Raw genomic sequence first — 19180 nt, forward strand, 5'->3', positions numbered from 1 at the left:
TGAATTTTGGAATTAATATTTGGGACATGTAGCATTATTGTTTTTCATTTTAGACGAAACCCACCACATGATTCTCATTACTTCTTGCATTTAAGTAAGTAAACTTCATCAATCATTTTCACTACTTGATTTCCATTATCATTCCCAAGTAAATATTTCATAATATTTCTACTATTATTTGAAATATTTAGGATATCGTTAAACGACATATCGTTTAGTAGAGATAATAGAAAACGCTTCTCTTCTCTTAACCTGTTACTGTGATTTTTTTTTTTTTTTTTAACTGTGACTTCTAAAGCCCAAGGGTTTTGCGTTTTGCCGATTTTCCTGCAAAAGGAAACAAACGCAGAAGAAGGAAGAATTGAAAATCAAAACTAGGGACGATGCGCACCGTATTTAAGTTATCTAGATTAGCGACTACTGTCTCCGGAATCAATCGGTTACCGGGACCCACCTCCCACGAGCCCTGCCTTCTCTCTGCATCAACATTACCACTGCCGAGAAGATTAGTCCATGATGCAAATGGAAATGGAAACAGAATCAACGGCCTAAATTCAAACCCAGTTGTCCTTCAGATGATCAATTATGCTCTCTCTCATGCCAGGTCTCAAAAGTCAGGTTACTTCCAATTTCATTTCCCATTTTAATCAATTTTAATGAAGAAGAAAAGTAAATTTCAATTAATTGTGACACGCGTCATGCGTATGTAGATGAATCTTACTCGCAGGGTATGTTAGTGCTGGAGCAGTGTCTCTCTACTCAGCCAAGTGATGGGCAGCTCGCTGAAAGTTGGAGGGGAATTTCGTTACTTGCTATGTCTACTTTATTATATGAAAGGTTTTATCTTTTTTATTTTTTTATTTTTACTAATTTATTTTATGCTGCTTGAAAAATCCAAAAAAATTTTATTTTTGAATTTTGATGTTCCAATTAGTGGAAATTATGTGGAGGCAATAGAGAAGCTTCAGAAAGTTGAAAATTTTAAGAACTCTATTTTGGGAGTTAGAGGTCAGTTTTGCCTATTAAAAAGTTTTGCATTTTTGTTTCAGTTTATTCTGTTTGGTTTTGTGATGAAAAGGCTATTCACTCGTGGTTCTCTTTTGGATTTTGTCGTAGTTGCTGCCATGGAAGCTCTTGCTGGTCTCTATTTACAGCTTGGGCAGGTTAGTTGTGACCAATAATTAAATTGGTGTTTTGATTTTATTCAATGTGTGTATCAAATTTAGAATTTATCTGGAGATGATTCCCCTTATATAGGATGATACTTCATCAGTGGTCGCAGATAAATGCTTACAACTTTGTGAAAAGCACAAACCTGAAAATTATAAGACATACGGGGCTGTCAATTCTCGTGCTAATGCAGTAAAAGGGTTGGTCGAGCTCGCCCATGGTAATCTTGAATCAGGTACTGCTAACCCAATTTTGCCAATTTATGTTTTGTTATTCTGAAAAGATATACATATATATATATATGGGTTGTATTGATTTTTGGTAATAAAACTTGATTTGTATTAATGCAGCTGAATCTTTCTTTAAAGGGTTACAAGAGGAGGAGGGTTGTACTGGTGAGGTCATTTTTTTTACTTGTAGTTTTGGAACACATTGTTGTTCAATGCATTAAAGTTGTTATGTATATAGGCAGTGCTGCTTTATCATATGGAGAATACTTGCATGCAACACGGAACTTTTTGTTGGCGAAGAAGTTTTACCAGAAGGTGATTGAAGTGCTGGCAGAACAAAAAGATTTTAGTGACATGAATACCTTAGGATCATGTAATATGGCTTTAGAGGAAGTTGCTTTGGCAGCTACCTTTGCTTTAGGACAGCTTGAGGCTCACATGGGGTAAGGCTTAAAATTCTTGGAAAATGCCCTTTAATCATTGCTTATTCTGATATCATCTTCTGATGCCACATCTCCATATCCTTGAATTCAGGAATTTTGGTGATGCTGAGGAGATACTTACCAGGACACTAACTAAAACAGAGGAAGTCTTTGGTTAGTTTTGTTTTATCGCCATTGATTTGTTTTGTTTTATCATTCCGGTACATACTTGGTAGCAATTCTCGTAGTCTAACTGTGGACAATATGTGGGTTTTGAGCAGATGTTTTATTGTTTTGTAGGTTCTCACCATCCCAAGGTTGGAGTTGTCTTAACCTGCTTAGCTCTTATGTTTCGGAATAAAGCAATGCAGGAGCATTCAAGTGCTCTTCTAATTCAAGAGGTTAGAACTTCCAAATCTCCCTAAAATTTTAGCATCTAGAAAAACAATTTTCATAGGCATCTTCTGCAAATATTGATGCTTAACTTCAGTGACCCGAGATCGCAGCACCTGGTTACCGCAAGCGTAAATTAGCTCGGTCAGAGTACACTCTTCAGTCTCGTAATGAGTTCATTCTTGTCCTTTAGCTAAATTGGTCAAAACATAAATCCCAAGGGGAGTGAAGGGTAAAGATCTTGGATTCAACCAAGAGTTCAATGGTTCAGATCCCCTTCGTGCACCTACCTGGGATATTTGTATATCCCATGGGTTTATTGACTACCAAGGTTGTAGGGTCTGGTATAGGTCAGAGGGATTTTTTGGTTTAAAAGGAAGTGGTCTAAAAGGTGAAGTTTAAATATATTCTAGATTCTTACAAACATTGACAGTTGAAACACAGACCCATTAATTTTGCTTTCAAGTTGCTGCTTAAACCTTTGTCTATTTATGAAGTTATATTATGACTTACAATGTCCTGATAAAATTATTACTCATACAAGTTTATAGGTTTTAATCTAGTTGGTTTATGGTGTGTCCTGTTGTAGTGAGATTAGGATTTTTCCGTTGCAATGGTTTTAACAATATATTTCTTTCAGGGTCTCTATAGAAGGGCATTAGAATTTCTGAAAGCTCCACCATTGGAATCTGAAGGTACAGGGAAAGTCTTAACCTTTTACCTATCCCCATATGCAAAATTTGAATAACTTTTTATTTTTTTATTTTTTTATTTTTTTATGGCACAGGTGTGGAGACAAAAGTAGATAGAACTGATATAGTTGCCCTTGCCAGAGGTATACTTAAATACTGTAGTGTTTTCTTCTTGATTCTTCGGATAGCCTCATATCCATATGAAGTGATTTCAACTCTGTGATGACAGTGATCTTGATTTAAACTGGTTGTGATTCTGGTTTCATTATTGCTATCATGATACACACATCATACCCTGGCACTAGACCTGGCCATTCACTTCTTGCATCTCTTGCTTGTTACATCATCTAAAAGAACATATTTCCAGCTATGAAGTCTCGGTGTCTTAATGGCATTATTCAGTTTCTATTAGTTTTGACAACATTCTGCTTTCACAATTGATACTATTATTGAGTCTAAATCTTTTTGGATGCTGTACTGATTGATGAATGTGTGTCATTTATCCTGCTTGTTGATTGTGTAGGGGGATACGCAGAAGCACTTTCTGTTCAACAGAACAGAAAGGATGAAGGTGAGAGAATGAAAAGATGGGCAGAGGCTGCATGGAGAAACCGCCGTGTGTCACTAGCTGAGGCGCTGAACTTCTCGGAGCCATCTAACAAACCGCTGGTTATTGATGCTCGAACCAGCCGGACCATGTAATCGTTCCAGGTTATGCAGAAATGGTTAACTTGTGCCTTGGCTGCCCAAGCTCAGAGTTCAACACTCTACCAGATTCTACAGAAGCATTTCAAAACTTGCCAGTACATCACAATGCAACGTGAGAATTTGCTCCTGAACCATGGCGCATCATCTTTCCTGTTTGTGTCATGAATCTATGTATTGTTTATTCATGTATTTTATTTTTTTTTTTGAAATATGAGAATGGATACACATAAATTGCATCTGTAGGCTGTCGGATAATTGTGTTAGCTAGAGACCTCAGAATTTGTAATGTTCACAATGAGTAGATTTAGATCCAGTTTTTGTGAAGTCACCGGAGAAATTCTTGCCTGAGTTGATGGGTTCATGTTGGATAATAATAATACTGTTAATATTTTGCTATAACCATTGATGCACAGCTCTGTGCCGTACTTATAATGCTTATAAGATGTGAATTTTAATAATTCCACCTTAAACTTGAGCTATTTGATGCTTCTGAAATCAATTGAGGAGATTTAAGCAAACAGTTACAAACTAAATTGAAACTGTAAATTGCTGCCGAACAACAATGTTATGTAAGATTGTTTCATGTATACTCATGCAGTGGTTTAATGGTATAATGAAAGAGTCAAAATTCAGAATTACAAATGCAGTTACAAGACTTGTTCTCCATCAAATCAGAGTAAGTTGCATGCATGTATATTGAAATATACCCAATAAAATCTTCATAGAGGAAGATCAAGACCTTTCCCAACTTCCACCCCAATAACCTGAAGAATTCCTTTGTTCAAAATCTGGAAGAAAACAAAACAAAATGCCAACTATTAAGCAATGTTTACAAATATTTTAAGAAGCAATTTCCCTTTATAAAAAGGATCCTTACCAATTCAACAATGAAAGTAAAAACAATGCCAATCATACAAGCTCTAGAATTCCATATCTCAGCAGTCTTGGTAAATCCAAGAAATGGGGCTTGGAACTTTGGTTGCACTCTTGGCAAATCCACCTAAGATATTAAAACTTTCCAAATAAATTTGCAAGATTATGGCAAATCAAATGGAAGCAATAGAGAGCGCAAAGCAAGCAAGCAATAGAAGAGATACCCCAGAAGGAATCTTTGCAGCTTCGACTCTGAAAGTGGGTAGCCTCTTGGAGGCTGTATCAATCTTGCAGCTATGGTTGTTGAAGAGCGAGAGTTGCTGGCTTTGGCGATGGATTGTTAGAAATTTTGTGGGCAGGAGAGATGATGAGATGAGTGATGAAGAGGCCATGGCTGCTTTTGTTTTTGCTTTCAAAAGTTGAGCTTCGTTCATTGGTTTCCACATTATCTACTTCATCATGCGAACGAAATCAATTCGCGTGCTGGGCCACCAGTCGGAAGAGCTTGTGGATGTCTTGTATTATTGCCACTCCCCAAAAGATTGTCTGGCTTGCGTTTCAGATCGGCATCCAATAATATGTGGCCACGTTAGTTAAAAAAACGATAAGAGGATTGCCTCAAAGGTAAACCTACTGTTCTAAAATAAATTTTCATATTAAAATTGACATTTTTATTGGCATTACATTATGATATATTTAAGACATTATAAAGTAAGGATTCCTCTATGATGCTGTAATTTTTTTACAGCATCAATAATGTTTTTAATTGTGCACCATTAGATTTAATCAATGGTACACAATATTTGTAGGCAAAAATAAAAATAAAAAATAATGGTAAACGGTTAAGAAACGTGTAAGGGGTGGAGAAGTTTGTAAAATAATTATGACCACCCTTAGAGTTTGAAATAATTTCACTTAAATAACATATTTTATTTAAAATTATTTTTCAATCCCCCTTTAAATTTGAAATGTGATAATCTTTTTTAAATAAATCTTCCAAAATCTATTTCCATTAAGTATAAAATATAATGGTAGGTTATTTAACACAAATCAAATAAATAAGTTGCAATTTGCAAAATTTATATATGATATAACACTAATAAATAACACAACTAAGTACATATACTTAAGTAAATGTCATAGTTACATCAATAAACTCATTGTTGAGAAATCTAACACATATTTCTAATTAACTTTAGTTATGAATCATGAAAGATTATTTTATGTTATTCTTTGATATTAATTATAAAATTTATATGCTACGAAGAGTCATTACTTTTATTATGATAATTTAATAGTGACAATAAATAAAATATTACATCAAATAATATTTAATGGACAAAATGAGGAAAAAAAATCATTGTATGTTTTTATATTTCCATTATAAAGATATGGTTTGTGATACTTTAACTTAAAATTTTGGTACAATATTTGAGCCACTAATATCTCATAGTCTAATGGTTGATATTGAAAGTCAAAGCACCATTTCATAATGTTATATCATCCACCATTGAATTGCATGAAATAAATAGTTTAATTTTTTGATAAAAAATTAAATCAAAATATTTCTCACTCTATAGTTATATAGACATATATATTTTTCAATAATAATTGGTGAATAAAATATTTCTCAATTGGTGAATAAAATATTTCTCATTTGTTGTGACTCATATAGTATTATTAATAAAACACATATAAAATCGTTTATTGCAATGCTTTCTATTATCATTATTGTTTAGGTATTAGTGGTTTGTAATTAAATTCATACAATAAAAATTATTACAAGACTTTGTGTTAAATAGCCTACTTGATATTATATTTTATACTTAATGGTAACTGATTTTGGAAGATTTATTTAAAAGAAATTATCATATTACAAATTTAAAGGAGGGCTGAAAAGTAATTTTAAATAAAATATACTATTTAAGTGAAATTGTTTCAAACTCTAAAGGTGGTCACTATTATTTTACAAAAATTATCTATCCACTTGAACGGTTACCATTATTTTTAAATTATTTTTTTAGTACAAATATTGTATACCATTGATTAGATCTAATGGTTCATAATTAATACATTATTGATGCTGTAAAAAAATTTACAGCATCATAGAGGAACCCATAAAATGATTTAAGTGTGACATTATCCTTAATATTTATATGCAGTAAAAATCCAATATTTGTTTTCAAATTTTGAAGTTTAATGATTAGATACATCACTTTATTTCTTACAATAATTTCTCATGAGACAAATTTGGTCATAACTTCTTTTGAGTGCTCTTTTACCTATTGAGTTGATTACAAAAGGTCTAGGTTCAAATTCCCCAAAAGAGAATTAATTTAATTAGTTACCAATTAATTGTGTATTGCTTGAAAGAGAAGTGCATGATAAATTGATAATTATGCATGCAAGTGAATACAGTAATACATTCACTTTCTCCCAATTCCCAAAGATTTATGGATAGATGATATTGACAAAAAAAATGTTGCAATCTCCTATTAATTAAGTAAACTGGTTGGATCGACTAATCTTTCTTTCTAAGTTACTTGATATATATATATATATATATTTTATTTGTGTGGTTTTTTTTAAAAGTATATAAGCCTTGATCAATGTTTGGTACAACAAAAACAAGAAGTGAAATTATAATTAATGATGGTTTTAGAACAAATTACAAATATATCATGAGCTTTATTCCTTCCTTCTCTTCTTAAAAGATTCAAGATTATTGGTGACATTGGAACCAGGCATCTGCATCTGCATCTGGTTGAAAATAGAGAGATCAACTTGGCAATCATAGATATCAATCCGCTCCCTCAACAAGACTGTCACTGGACTTGATGGCCAATTGGAATAAGGTTGCCCACAGCCAATCAAGTTTGACAATGGGTCCACTAATCTTGATTTCATGATCATATTGCACTTAACAACATCATCCTACAGAAAGAAGAAAGAAAAATCCAAAATAAATCTATAATTAATCAGTATATAACATGAGGAGTAAGATTTTCTCCTTATTTAAATTTCTCTATTAGTAGAATACAAAATGGTAATTCGTGTTTATCATATAAAAATAATAAATTCTAATTTTATACTATGACTAATTAGTACTCTTTTAGAAGACTATAAATTAGGAGAGAATCCTAATTTTTAATTATAATATTTAATAAATTCAAGATGAGGGATTAGGGTTTTAGTGGTAATTGTGCATATGTATATACCTTTTGCTCTTGATTAAAGAGCCTTGTGATAAAGGCAACGTGGGCACAAGATGATGCTGTCAACTCATCTAAACTGCACCATAAAGCAGATACTGCAACAACACTTGGTTGATATTTCAACAATCTGGCATCTGCATTAGTTTGGTTAATATGCTTTCGCAAGAAGAATGGACAATGATAGTTGAACAAAGGCGTGATGAAACCGATTATGTTGTGAATTCTGAGAATTTATTTAATGATTGCACTTAAAAAAAAAAAACAATTCTCAGAATTCACAGAAGGTCAAAATTCTTTATCACAGTTTTGTCGTGCTTTTGGTAAAAAAAAATCGTTTTCAGATGGGCAAATCTGAATAGAAAATTAAAAAAAAAAAGTACCTAATACAGCTCCAAGAAGCAACTTTGTCACCAAAGTAGTTAACTCATTGTGAAGGTGAAATTCAAAAGAGTCAAAATTCGTAAGCAGGAGCTCTACATAAGAGTAAGTTGTAATGCAACCAAGGCGCCACCCCAATGACTGTAATAGTGTCAACTCCATCCTCCGAATTGTGCTTGATTGAAATGAATAATCAAGTTCCTCCATCTTCAGTGAACACATATACAATCGCCAGCTGGGGTTATTAATTTCATATAAAATAAACAATTAACTAACATTAATTGTAAAAACAATAATCACCTGAATTTCATGCAATGAGGGGGAGGAGGTGTCGTTAAACTTGGACGCAATGGATAAACATGCCACTGATACTAGTTCCACCATCCAATATTTCCATTCCTGAAATTAAGTTAGAAATTAAAAGTGAGTGTAACAAACAAAAGCATATATATATATAGAGAGAGAGAGATTGAAAGATTCATTTCTTACATGGAATTGATGCATGGATATGAATCGATCAAGGTAATTTGCAGCATTGAAAAAAGTTCCGAAAGAGAGATTTAACCTACTGCGGGACTGAGAACACAAGTGACACATACGGATTTTTTAATGTCAGCTCTGTTGGTGGGGAAAAGCAAATGTAAAGAGTAGGATATTAAAACATAAGGAATAGGAACCTTGATAAGCCATTGAACAGCTCTGAATCTAAAGTGTGGCAAATTATTCGACTTATCAAGATACTCCACATATCCTGGTTCAGGCATATAACTCAGCTCCTTATCAAGGCAGATAATAGCAGCCTCTTCACATTCTTCCTTAGTCTTGTAAAAAGAAGTGCCATCACATTCACATTCACAGCTCTCCAAAATATTGCATTGCTTGGGTTTTCGATCAGAATAGCAATCAGCAGTACTGGCAGGGTCTGAAAGCCACAACTCATCACAAAGCAAACTCTCCGTATTCATACTGCAGTTCTACGTGCAGCCAGGCAAAACCCTAAAACAAATAGAGCTACAAAATAATACTAAAAAAAAAAAATCACAAACTAGAGAGAGTCAAGATAAAGACACAGAAAATGTTCTCTGACACGGAGAATCTCTTGTGCTCAACAATAATAGAAGACTGCTACGGTAAAAAATGAAAGAGGCGTGTAGTAAGAGAGAGTGGGGGATATGGCACGTATAGTTCGTTAGTTATAAGAGATAAATGAGGGGGGTGGTTGGTTAATGACTTGTGAGTGCAAAAATTCTCATAAAAAGAAGGACACGTCCCTCATGAAATGGGGTAAATGCTACAGCTGCGTGGATGTTATTTTGACCAATTGCGTGAGCACACGAGGATGCATGGGATATAAAGCGTATAGCTATTGCGCGTTGCATAAATGTGCATTGCTTGCCCTTCAGTAGTGGGAAAGAGTACTGTTTTTAAGTGTTGATGGTTAAGCACCGAATGAGTAGGAGATAATATGTGGGGGGTGATGCCGTGCTGGGTTGGTTTTCATTTTGTCACGTAAGGTTGCTCTGCGACAGTTGCGATCATGGGCCCCCACCACGTTTTGAGCATCTGCATCAATGAATTGATTGACGACCATGAGGGCAGTAACTGCTGTTTCAACTAATCAGAGTGCCTGTATCATTATGCTTTTACTGTCCACGAGATACTTCAATTCCCCCAAACACCAAGCCATTCAACTTCAGTCTTCCCTTGGCCACTTGGGATTGTTTTCTTATGCGGGAAAATGAAAAAATATCCATCTATTGCTTATAAGCATACATATGCATTGTAATGAGGATGTGATTAGTTAGAATACATGTTCCAAATGATAATTACTAATTAATTAAAGGGTAATAGTGAAAGAGATGAAAATAATGAGATTGTATTGCCCAACACTATAATTAACTTGTTGCAAAGATGCATGCATGTCAAAACTTGCTGACCCTGATTGAGTGTTCATTTTCCCTTTTTTAACAATGACTAAATATTGCTTAAAAAGTTGATTTCAGATAAATATACGAAATATATGTTAAAGTGTATCTCATCAATGTCAACAATGGACTCATCAAAACATATACATGCATTGGAGACTTGGGAGTCCTTGTACGGATGTACTATTGAAAATTCTCCTGTCTGCAATAACTGATGACAGAATCTGCAGGACCAGAGTCGTCAAATCCGTGTTGCTGGTGGCCTCATCAGCTTCTTGTTTTTGTCTCACTGTAACTCGTATGATGAAAAACTGAATCCTGATCTCCCCTCATTCGCACATTTCAGCTCAAGCTTCTGAAACGGGCTGCAAGTTGATTCAAGAGCATGTCATCAATAACTTTAAAATGGAAAGGCTGGAGAGTAATAACAAAGACTGAAGTACGAAACAACCATCGACTTGCTATTTACAGAAAAGGGAGTTCCCGCAACCGCAAGCAGGACTAGCATAAACCCAGTTTAATTTTTGCCGTTGATGTTTACCAACAATAAACTCACTTTTATTTGACAACTAGTGATTCTATTTCATAGCAGCTTTCGAATGAAAACCACAGCAATTCAATCTTAAGCACACTAGCGAAAACTAAAACAAAGAAGTCCTTTTGAAAAAAGGTAAATTATGCAACACTGACCAATAATAAGTCAAAAATGAATTGCAAGCAAAGAAGTACCTGCTATTGGGATCATAATAGAAGCCATTAATAGAGCCATCACTACAAGAGAAGCAAACATAGTAAAATCCTGCTATAGTTAGCCCACAGTCTGTTCCAACATTCACAAAGTATTGCTCTTTCCATCTCTGCAATGGAAAATTAAAAAATGGAAAGTTATATTACTTGACATATATGACTTTTTGCATGAATTTATAGAATAATGCTAGATCTTAAAGAAATTTATATTGAATTATTGAAAAAAATATATATATGGTGCAACAGTGCACATGGCATTTGCCAGGTCAGCCAGTCGCAAACTGATTAGTTTTAACATCTCAAAAATTAAATGTGATCCACCTGTCAATTAGATTGTGCAAAGCTTTCTACAATATGGCATTGACATAAACTACCTTACAAAATTCAAACTACATTGTTTCTCTTAATGAAAAGACTCAAACACAATTACCATAAATATGTATGGGTAGTTACTCAGGTCCAAAGATTTGCCACCATCAGCCTCCACTCGACTCTGAAAAGAATTTAGACCTGATCAAATGAGAACAGATTCTGCATATGCGGAAGAAGTTCTAACTCTTCAAAAATAATGTTAAAAGGTTTAATATTTTAACTCCTTACCAGAAGGGGCGCAAAAGATGGAAACTTTGTCCAGTGCCTTATATCATCCTCTGGCCTGTAAAAGGTTTTATAAACAAATTAAGATGGGAAGGAGCTTCATGTTAATTGCATCTTATTTTCTTACAGGATTTCATATCACTTCTTATTGACCAGAAAGTAGTGAATCATTGTTCACCATCACCGGCAGGCTAACAGATTAAATGATTAATGCTCAACTAAAAGAAAGAGAGGGGAAAAACAGATAGAAGAATACGTTGCTTCCCATTTGCCAGTGTAAAAGGTATAATTTTTTGCATCAACAATCTCTCCCTCCCAGAAGGTTACCACCTGAAATACATCACAAAAGGACAATGTAAACATTCAATGAGTTTACAAGAAATTAGGTTGACCAAATTTCCAAATAAATACAAGACCAAAATTGCCAGCCTTTTAATATGCATGCATGTAAATGCTTATTCATGTAAATGTGCATACACAGCAATATATATATATATATAGAATACGGATCCTGTAACTTAATAAATTTGTTTAAAATGGGACAAAAACAGTCCCAACTTTTGTTTTATTTGAATCTAACAACAGTTCATAGATAAGCATGCAAAAGAAATTTTCTATCTCTGCGCTACAATGGTCTGCCATGCCTGGTAACATAGGTAATCATATAAAAAGTTGGATATATAACAGTTATCTATGAAAAGTTAAGTAGAGGTAAGAAACAGAACATTGAATAATTGGCTGGTTAAGCCTATGGTAAAAAAATAAAGACGTGGATATCGCATGAATAATCAATAAATAAGGTTAACGGTATTCAAATAAAGATAGTTTCAAATTTTTCAATAGCAAAGCTCCATATATAGAGAAGGGGAAAACTAGAAAGATATGCATGTCGCATCCAGAATTAATAAATAAGGTTGACAGTATTCAATTAAAGATGGTTTCATATCTTTCAATAGCAAAGCTTTGTATATAGAAAAGAATCAGAGGAAAAACCAGTTACCGGAGTGTCTGCCATAGGGACATTTAGAGCTTCCATGGTGCCACAAAGATATCCATGTTCCAGGTCACATCCTTGTATCCGGACGTTAACTCTCCATGCTTCCTCCTTTTGCAGATTAGAAACATTTTGAGTACCCGAGAAGGCCTACAACAAAAACATGCCACTATTATTCGGAACTTTTTAAAGTAATGCATAACACGACATACCACCTCCAATGATGTAGATCATAGATATTACAAGTAAAAACAAAAGTAAGGCAGCGAATCATCTAAACGAGACGGAGCATAAAATTCAGAAAGCAGAAGTGCGGATCACTCAAAACGCAATCATGGTTGCAAGCAACTCTCCAGCATCAAGTTCGGTACGTAAGAAACATAGTGACACGCATATTGTCATATATTTTTCTCCATTCAAATAACTGGACCATTTTGCATCGACTGTCCAAGTACTGAAATCTTACTTAAGTTGCTAGGTAACCAATCACCCTCGCAAAAATTGAAATTCCAAACAACCAAACCTAAAGAATTCAAAATGATTAATCTCAATTATTTGTAAAAAGAAAATTATGCACAATTAGTATAGACTAATAATTTACCTGTCCAACAGTCAAAAGTGAGCAAATAGGGGGCGATGATTCTTCAGAATGAGCACCTAAAAAGTTCAGGAAATGTGTTATTAAGCTTACAAAGCAAAGACTTTGACAAGTATGTAGCAATTGAAATATAAAATAAAGCATTTTTTATGCCCTAATATTATCGTTACGGACTGATCACGTTTCTAGATTAAGCGCATTTCAGTGAAACGGACGATAACCCGGGAAAATGATACCTGAAACTTGAGAAGGTGCTGAGCTCTCTGCAACTCTCACTGGCATTTCTTGATTGATTTGATTAATAAAAAAAAAAAAAAAAAGAATCCCTCTTTCACCACTTTGTTGGAGAATCTTTTATCCTTGTGGTTTTGAATGAAGTGAAAATGTCCGAATTAAGAACCTGGTTCGGATCCGACCCTTTTAGGGTCGGAAGTTAAGCCCACAAAGTGGCCCAAAAATAAAGATGTCAAGTGACTCAAATCCTTAATTTTAATTGAAGAAATAATTTCATTTGTATCCCCATTTCTATACATGATTCTACAGCCAAATTATATGATGCCAAAATGGTGTTCCTATAATTTTCATTGGGATTGTAATAATAATACATTTCCGGCCTTGATAATAACAATTTCACAGCCCATCCTTACATCACATGTGTGGACGAAGCATATTTGTGCTCGTACTAATAAGCACAATTATATAAATAAAAGGGAAATTATCATTTTACTATCAAAGTTTTACTGACATATCATGTCAGTACCAATATTTGCCGAAAAATATATTTTACTACTAAAATTTTACGCCGTTATCAATTCACTACCATTCCGTTAAGAAAAAGTTAATATTTAACGGAAATTAAGTTAAAAGTCGATTTTACCCCTAAGAGTTTGGTAGTAAAATAATAATTCCCCTAAAAACTTGATAGTAAAATGATAATTTATCTATTAAATTAACAAACAATTTTACTCTTACAGCTGGAAATATCTTTGATACTCTTATGACATCAACAAACTTTTAACGTTGTTAACGGAATGGTAGTGAATTGATAACTGCGCAAAATTTTAGTAGTAAAATATACTTTTCGGTAAACCTTAGTACTGACATGATATGTCAGTAAAACATTAGTAGTAAAATGATAATATCCCTAAATAAAAAAAGTATTTTATGTTTGTACCAACGTCCACTTGATTTTTTTTTATTCAAATTTCATAAAATCATAAAGTTACAAAATAATGACAAAAACGAGCTCAAAATAATTTTGTATGTACGTTTATTATTGATCTTATCAAAAAATAATATAAAAGTATATCTTCGAACTCATGTGGGCGCCATTAAGGGTGAAATTTATGGTGAGATAGTGCCTTCAATTTTGTTCAACTAAAGATATTATCTTTAGTTGGCACAAATTTTCGAACTAAACTTACTAAATTTTTAACTTACCATATGTGTATGAATTCAAACTTTCACGAAACTTAAATAAATTATACTGATCAAATTAAGTAGATCTTAAATCTAAACTATAATAATTGCAATATACAAAGAATCCATATAATTATGTTGAATTTTTCAATCAAATTATAAATGGAGCTTACACCAAACCCAACGAACCAACTCAATTAAATCGAAAGAAAAATATTTTAAGACTTCGAGAATATTTCGAATATTTCAAAGATTTAAGAGGTTATAACGTTCATCAATATCAAATATTATAATATTTCAAGCACTTATCACCGTGATACGTGGTTTAATACAAAGCACTCAATATTTAGTTATAATTACCATCTATACAAATAGATCATCCATCAAAATTTTCACAGATTAAAAGTTTTGAAGCATCATCTCATCGGCCACCTGAAAGCAGTGACTCTGCAACGGACGATGGGCGAGTGAAGCCCATAGAAGACGAATACGACACAGCAAAATCATCAAAACCCTCCTGGTACGTAATCCCACTTGCTGAAAGCCCAAGAGCTGAAATCACAGGCAGAGCTACATCCCTTTCCAAAATTTGCACAACTTGGCGCATGCTCGGCCTTGCCGTTGGGTCCGAATGAGAGCACAGCAACCCAAGTTTCAAAACCAACTCCAATTCCTCAGCCACATACTCCGTTCCCAAATTTGGATCCCTAGCTTCAAGAAGTTCACCTCTGTTCCAAAAGTCAAACACGCAATCAACCAAAATTAAATTCTCTTCTGGCTCTTGTCTCTCAATTGGCCTTCTCCCGCAAGCAACTTCAAGCAAAAATGCCCCAAATGAAAACACATCAGCGCTTGTGGTGGCCTTGCCTGTCCGACTGTGCTCAGGGGCAAGGTACCCAAGTGTTCCCACAACGTGCGTTGTTTGTGGATCTGTTCCGTGGTCGTATAATCTTGCCAGGCCGAAATCTCCCAATCTTCCGTTTAATTCACCATCAAGCAACACGTTACTTGCCTTAACATCTCTGTGAATCACAACTTGTTCCCATTCTTCGTGCAAATATAACAGGCCTAATGCGACACCTTTGATGACTCCATATCTTTGTCTCCAGTTTAGTGTGACTTTTGGTTGGTTATAGAGGTATTTGTCTAAGCTTCCATTAGGCATGTAATCATAGACCAAAAGCAGCTCCCCTTTACGCCGGCAATATCCCAAGAGTTGCACTAAATTCCGGTGCCTGAGGCGACCGATGCTCACAATCTCCGCAACGAATTCCTTCATCCCCTGTCTGGATTCGTGAGAAATCTTCTTCACTGCAATCTCAATTTTGGATTTGGGCAGTGTACCCCTATACACTCTCCCAAATCCGCCGCTGCCTAGCAGTTCTTTCTCTCTGAACCCTTTAGTGGCAATGTAAAGATCTTTGTACCTGAACCTGTGAGGGCCATAATCAAGCTCCCAATCTTCAAGCTCTTCGGCGAACTTCCTTTTCCTTCTTATCACATAAACCACACCCGAAACAGCGGCTAAAATTAAGCTCACACAAATTACGGGCAACCCAATTGTCAAAAACTTTGATCTTTTCTTAGGCCCTACACGGGGAAGCTTGGGAAGTTGAGAGAGATTGAGCTCCTGCGCTTGGCCGTTGATCTTAAAACTCCAACCCAAAATATAATGAGACACTAAGACTGAGCCGGTGGAGGATGAGAATCCAACGTACATGGCGTCATTAAGAACAGAGGAAAGATCACGGGACAGCGACAAAAGCGGTAACCTTGGCTTGGGAATATTGATTGGAGCTAAAGTAACATCGGTTCGCTTCTCCAAGCCATCGTATTCAACCCATACTTGCATTGGGCGACCGCTAATAAGAGTCAAGTTGACAAAATGATCACCATAGTAACCAGCTGGATATGATATCTCAGACTTTAGACTGTTGATATCGATGCCTACGTGATTGTCATTGATGTCAAAGAACTCGTGGCTCTCGATTGTGTCGAGTTCAACGGCGAAAACATGATTGGTTTCGTTGCCAAGATTGCTCTCGTTGAAAAGGCCAAGGTACTGACTGGGACGGGCACCGGGGAGGCCTCTTGTTGGAGCTATAACGAAGGCGATGCCGTGGCCGCTGAGAATGCTCTGGAACTCGGAGCGGATGCTGAAAACGAAGGTGGTGGAGAAGGAGAAAACGGTGCCGTTTGCTGTTGATGAGTTGCTGTTGTTGTTTTTGAAGGGTATTGGTTCAGGGTAAAAGGCATGGCCAATTTGTTGTTTGGTCTCGTTGGTTAGCTTCAGGAGTCCATTGGAGGTGAATTGTGCTATCCCGTCCAGGCTTAGGTTGGCTGAACGGAATCCGTTGTAGATGAAACTTGGATTTTTATCTTGGGCTGCTGCTGCCGTTGCTGCTGAGCTAGTGGTGATGATGATTATGATGGTCAGGAGAGACACCAGTGGTATTGGAAGCTTGAAGGCCATGGCTTATCTCTTGCTCGATGCCTAATCATGCGTGTGCAGCATCTATGTAAATAGAAAATAAAATTGGAAAAATGAGTCCAAATGATGACTGGACCAATACAACTAATACATACAGGCCGCCAGGCTGCAAACGTCAAACTCTCTACTACTCAGAAGTCTCCCTTTGAAAAGTAAATATTTGCCCCACATTTGATGTGTGTTACATGAGACTACTGTTTGTGTACTGGCGTGCGTTATTGCTTGCTTCTCGTTGCCATGCTTGGAGCCTTGGACCGTTTTGGTGGGAAAATCTTTGTCGTATGCGCGGACAGGCGATAAATATTAAATAGTAGATACATAGGGAGATATTTTAGGTTCCGGTGGCTTCGATCGTTTTAAGTAAATGGCTATGGGAGGCGCAAGGCGCTCACATAAAAAATGGCAGCCTCTGGGCCATCGGAAGTTGAAATTCATGAATGTGGGTTGATACTAGAGTCAGCCCGCGTGTGCACCATGAATACGCCAGTGGTCCACGTCCATGAGGGCTGAGAAATTGAAATTTTGCTTCTTTCTTTGAATGAGACGCCTCGGTGTGGAAGCAAAAATCTTCACAATTCTCCAAAGTCTTGAGCAATGGTGTGATTTGTTGCACCAGAGGTGGGCTGCTTGAAATTGAGGTCGAACTACTGCGATTTAGGAGTGATAGTATTAAAACATTTGATAAACATTAATTTTCGTATTTTAAAAGTTAATTTAATTTGATTTTACACTCGTATAATAAAAAAAATCTATTATACCTTATTAATTTTGTCAAAATTATTATTTAAAATTTGTATTTATTACATACTATTAATATTTACTTTATAGTTATAATTTTTTTTTTCTGAAACAGTTGTAACTTAAAAGTTACAGTATCTCAATACCAAATAAAAACTTAATTATAAATTAAATTAATCGGCACAATTAGCTAATTACAATTGGATGGATTCAACATACTAAATAATAAATTGACAATAAGACCAAAGAAAATTATAGCCACCTTGCTTCTAGAGAAAGAAAACTGTGTTCTTTGGTTGGTTGGAAAATTAATTTTTAAATATAATTGGATTTGGTTGTATTTTCTGGGAAACACTTCTCTCGATAAAATCCGAACGATGCAATCTTTGTGCATAATTCCACGCAATATACATTGAAACTTTGGTTTTTGTTTTTTTTTCATAATAGAAGCCTTGATGTGGAAGCAAAAATTTTCAAAATTCCTAAAAGTCTTAAGCAACAGCGTGATTTGTTGCACTAGAGTTGGTTAAATCAAGTTAATAGATATAATTAATTAAATATATTCAACAGATTAAATAATAAATTGACAATAAGCCAAGAAGTAAAGTCACCTTCCTTCCAAAGAAAGAAACTTCCGTGTTGTGTCTTGTTTGGTTGAATCAAAAATTCAATTTAAATAATAGAAAAAAAAAGCTAATCCACCTCCAGAGTTTATTTAAATAATTACGTAAACCTTTTTAGTTTTATAAATGGTCATATAGACCTATTATTAATTATTATACCCTTTGATAATAATAATCTAAAAATTGACTTTAAATAAAATTCTACAATAAATACATAATAATATTAAATAATCTAATATATAAACAATGTAAATTTATAAAATCAATTTGAATAATAAAAAAATATTTTAATATTATTAACTATCATATGTATTTTATTGTTAATAAAATAGTTTCATAGATTAATAATATAAAAATAATTGTATTTAACATTCAAAGTAACTTGAAAAATCTATATTATATTATTATTTTTGTCATGTCTTTATTAGCTTAAATATTAAAGTTAATTGTCTGATTGATGAATTTAAGTATTAATAAAATATGTCAAGACATACTGATAAAAGATTAATATTGAAATAACTAGCTTGACAGTTGACATATATATGTTATTGTATTAGTTATATTTATTTTAATATTTTATTTGTAATTATAAGTTATTTTATTTATTATTTTTAACATTATAAAATGTTTTATTGTAATCAAAGGGCGAAACAGTAAAAAAAAAGGGGTCCATATGGCTATTTTTGAAACTGAAGGGATCTATGTCATCGTTTTAAACTGGGGAGTATGCATGGCCTTTTCCTTAAAACTATCATTAGATATTAGATAGTGGGCAACGCCTATGTTACATTTGCTGCAACAAACAGCCCATCGATATGGGCCGTTGGATTTGTAATTTTTCAAATCCAACGGATGTGAAGAAATTTAACACAGAATGAGGTACACGTGCAATGGTCAAACAATTATTATAAAGAAAATATGGGCAACCTCCCGAAACGGTTCTGGAAAATTGCAGTTAACGGGGTAA

At 34.5% G+C, this 19180-nt stretch overlaps 5 protein-coding genes across 10 annotated transcripts; 1 reads left to right on the forward strand and 4 right to left on the reverse strand.

Moving 5' to 3' along the window:
- Positions 1 to 236: 236 nt before the first annotated feature.
- On the forward strand, positions 237 to 3939 carry LOC18037917. 6 transcript variants are annotated; one of them, XM_006429072.2, is made up of 12 exons: positions 237 to 618; positions 711 to 837; positions 935 to 1008; positions 1117 to 1163; positions 1258 to 1405; positions 1521 to 1565; positions 1639 to 1843; positions 1935 to 1996; positions 2123 to 2223; positions 2856 to 2910; positions 3003 to 3050; positions 3431 to 3939. In XM_006429072.2, the coding sequence occupies exons 1-12, from the start codon at positions 384 to 386 to the stop codon at positions 3607 to 3609; spliced, it is 1326 nt and encodes a 441-aa protein (XP_006429135.1). In that variant the 5' UTR covers positions 237 to 383; the 3' UTR covers positions 3610 to 3939. The 6 variants fall into 6 exon arrangements, with proteins under 6 accessions (XP_006429135.1, XP_024038152.1, XP_024038153.1 ...); XM_024182384.1 differs by having other exon boundaries at positions 1539 to 1565; XM_024182386.1 differs by having other exon boundaries at positions 489 to 613.
- Positions 3810 to 4998, reverse strand: LOC18037918 (light-harvesting complex-like protein OHP1, chloroplastic). Its single transcript, XM_006429073.2, has 3 exons — positions 4713 to 4998; positions 4493 to 4615; positions 3810 to 4403 (listed from the first exon to the last, which is right to left on the reverse strand). Exons 1-3 carry the CDS (start codon positions 4932 to 4934, stop codon positions 4335 to 4337), a joined length of 414 nt encoding a protein of 137 aa, XP_006429136.1. The 5' UTR covers positions 4935 to 4998; the 3' UTR covers positions 3810 to 4334.
- A 2169-nt stretch (positions 4999 to 7167) lies between these two features.
- On the reverse strand, positions 7168 to 9046 carry LOC18039811 (putative cyclin-D7-1). Its single transcript, XM_006429074.2, is given in 6 exon segments — positions 7168 to 7422; positions 7707 to 7837; positions 8084 to 8288; positions 8382 to 8480; positions 8571 to 8657; positions 8759 to 9046. Coding segments are annotated over 6 exon segments (1065 nt in total).
- A 922-nt stretch (positions 9047 to 9968) lies between these two features.
- On the reverse strand, positions 9969 to 13336 carry LOC18039812 (glucose-induced degradation protein 4 homolog). The gene is made up of 8 exons (XM_006429075.2): positions 13179 to 13336; positions 12946 to 13001; positions 12351 to 12494; positions 11607 to 11680; positions 11354 to 11408; positions 11184 to 11246; positions 10736 to 10863; positions 9969 to 10371 (listed from the first exon to the last, which is right to left on the reverse strand). The coding sequence occupies exons 1-8, from the start codon at positions 13222 to 13224 to the stop codon at positions 10293 to 10295; spliced, it is 645 nt and encodes a 214-aa protein (XP_006429138.1). The 5' UTR covers positions 13225 to 13336; the 3' UTR covers positions 9969 to 10292.
- Positions 13337 to 14631: 1295 nt separating this feature from the next.
- LOC18038445 (L-type lectin-domain containing receptor kinase IV.1) lies at positions 14632 to 17456 on the reverse strand. Its single transcript, XM_006429076.2, has one exon. The coding sequence runs from the start codon at positions 16832 to 16834 to the stop codon at positions 14783 to 14785; it is 2052 nt and encodes a 683-aa protein (XP_006429139.1). The 5' UTR covers positions 16835 to 17456; the 3' UTR covers positions 14632 to 14782.
- Positions 17457 to 19180: the final 1724 nt, after the last annotated feature.

This window comes from Citrus clementina, unplaced genomic scaffold (genome assembly GCF_000493195.1).
Source record: "Citrus clementina cultivar Clemenules unplaced genomic scaffold, Citrus_clementina_v1.0 scaffold_6, whole genome shotgun sequence".
Taxonomy (NCBI): Eukaryota; Viridiplantae; Streptophyta; class Magnoliopsida; order Sapindales; family Rutaceae; genus Citrus; species Citrus x clementina.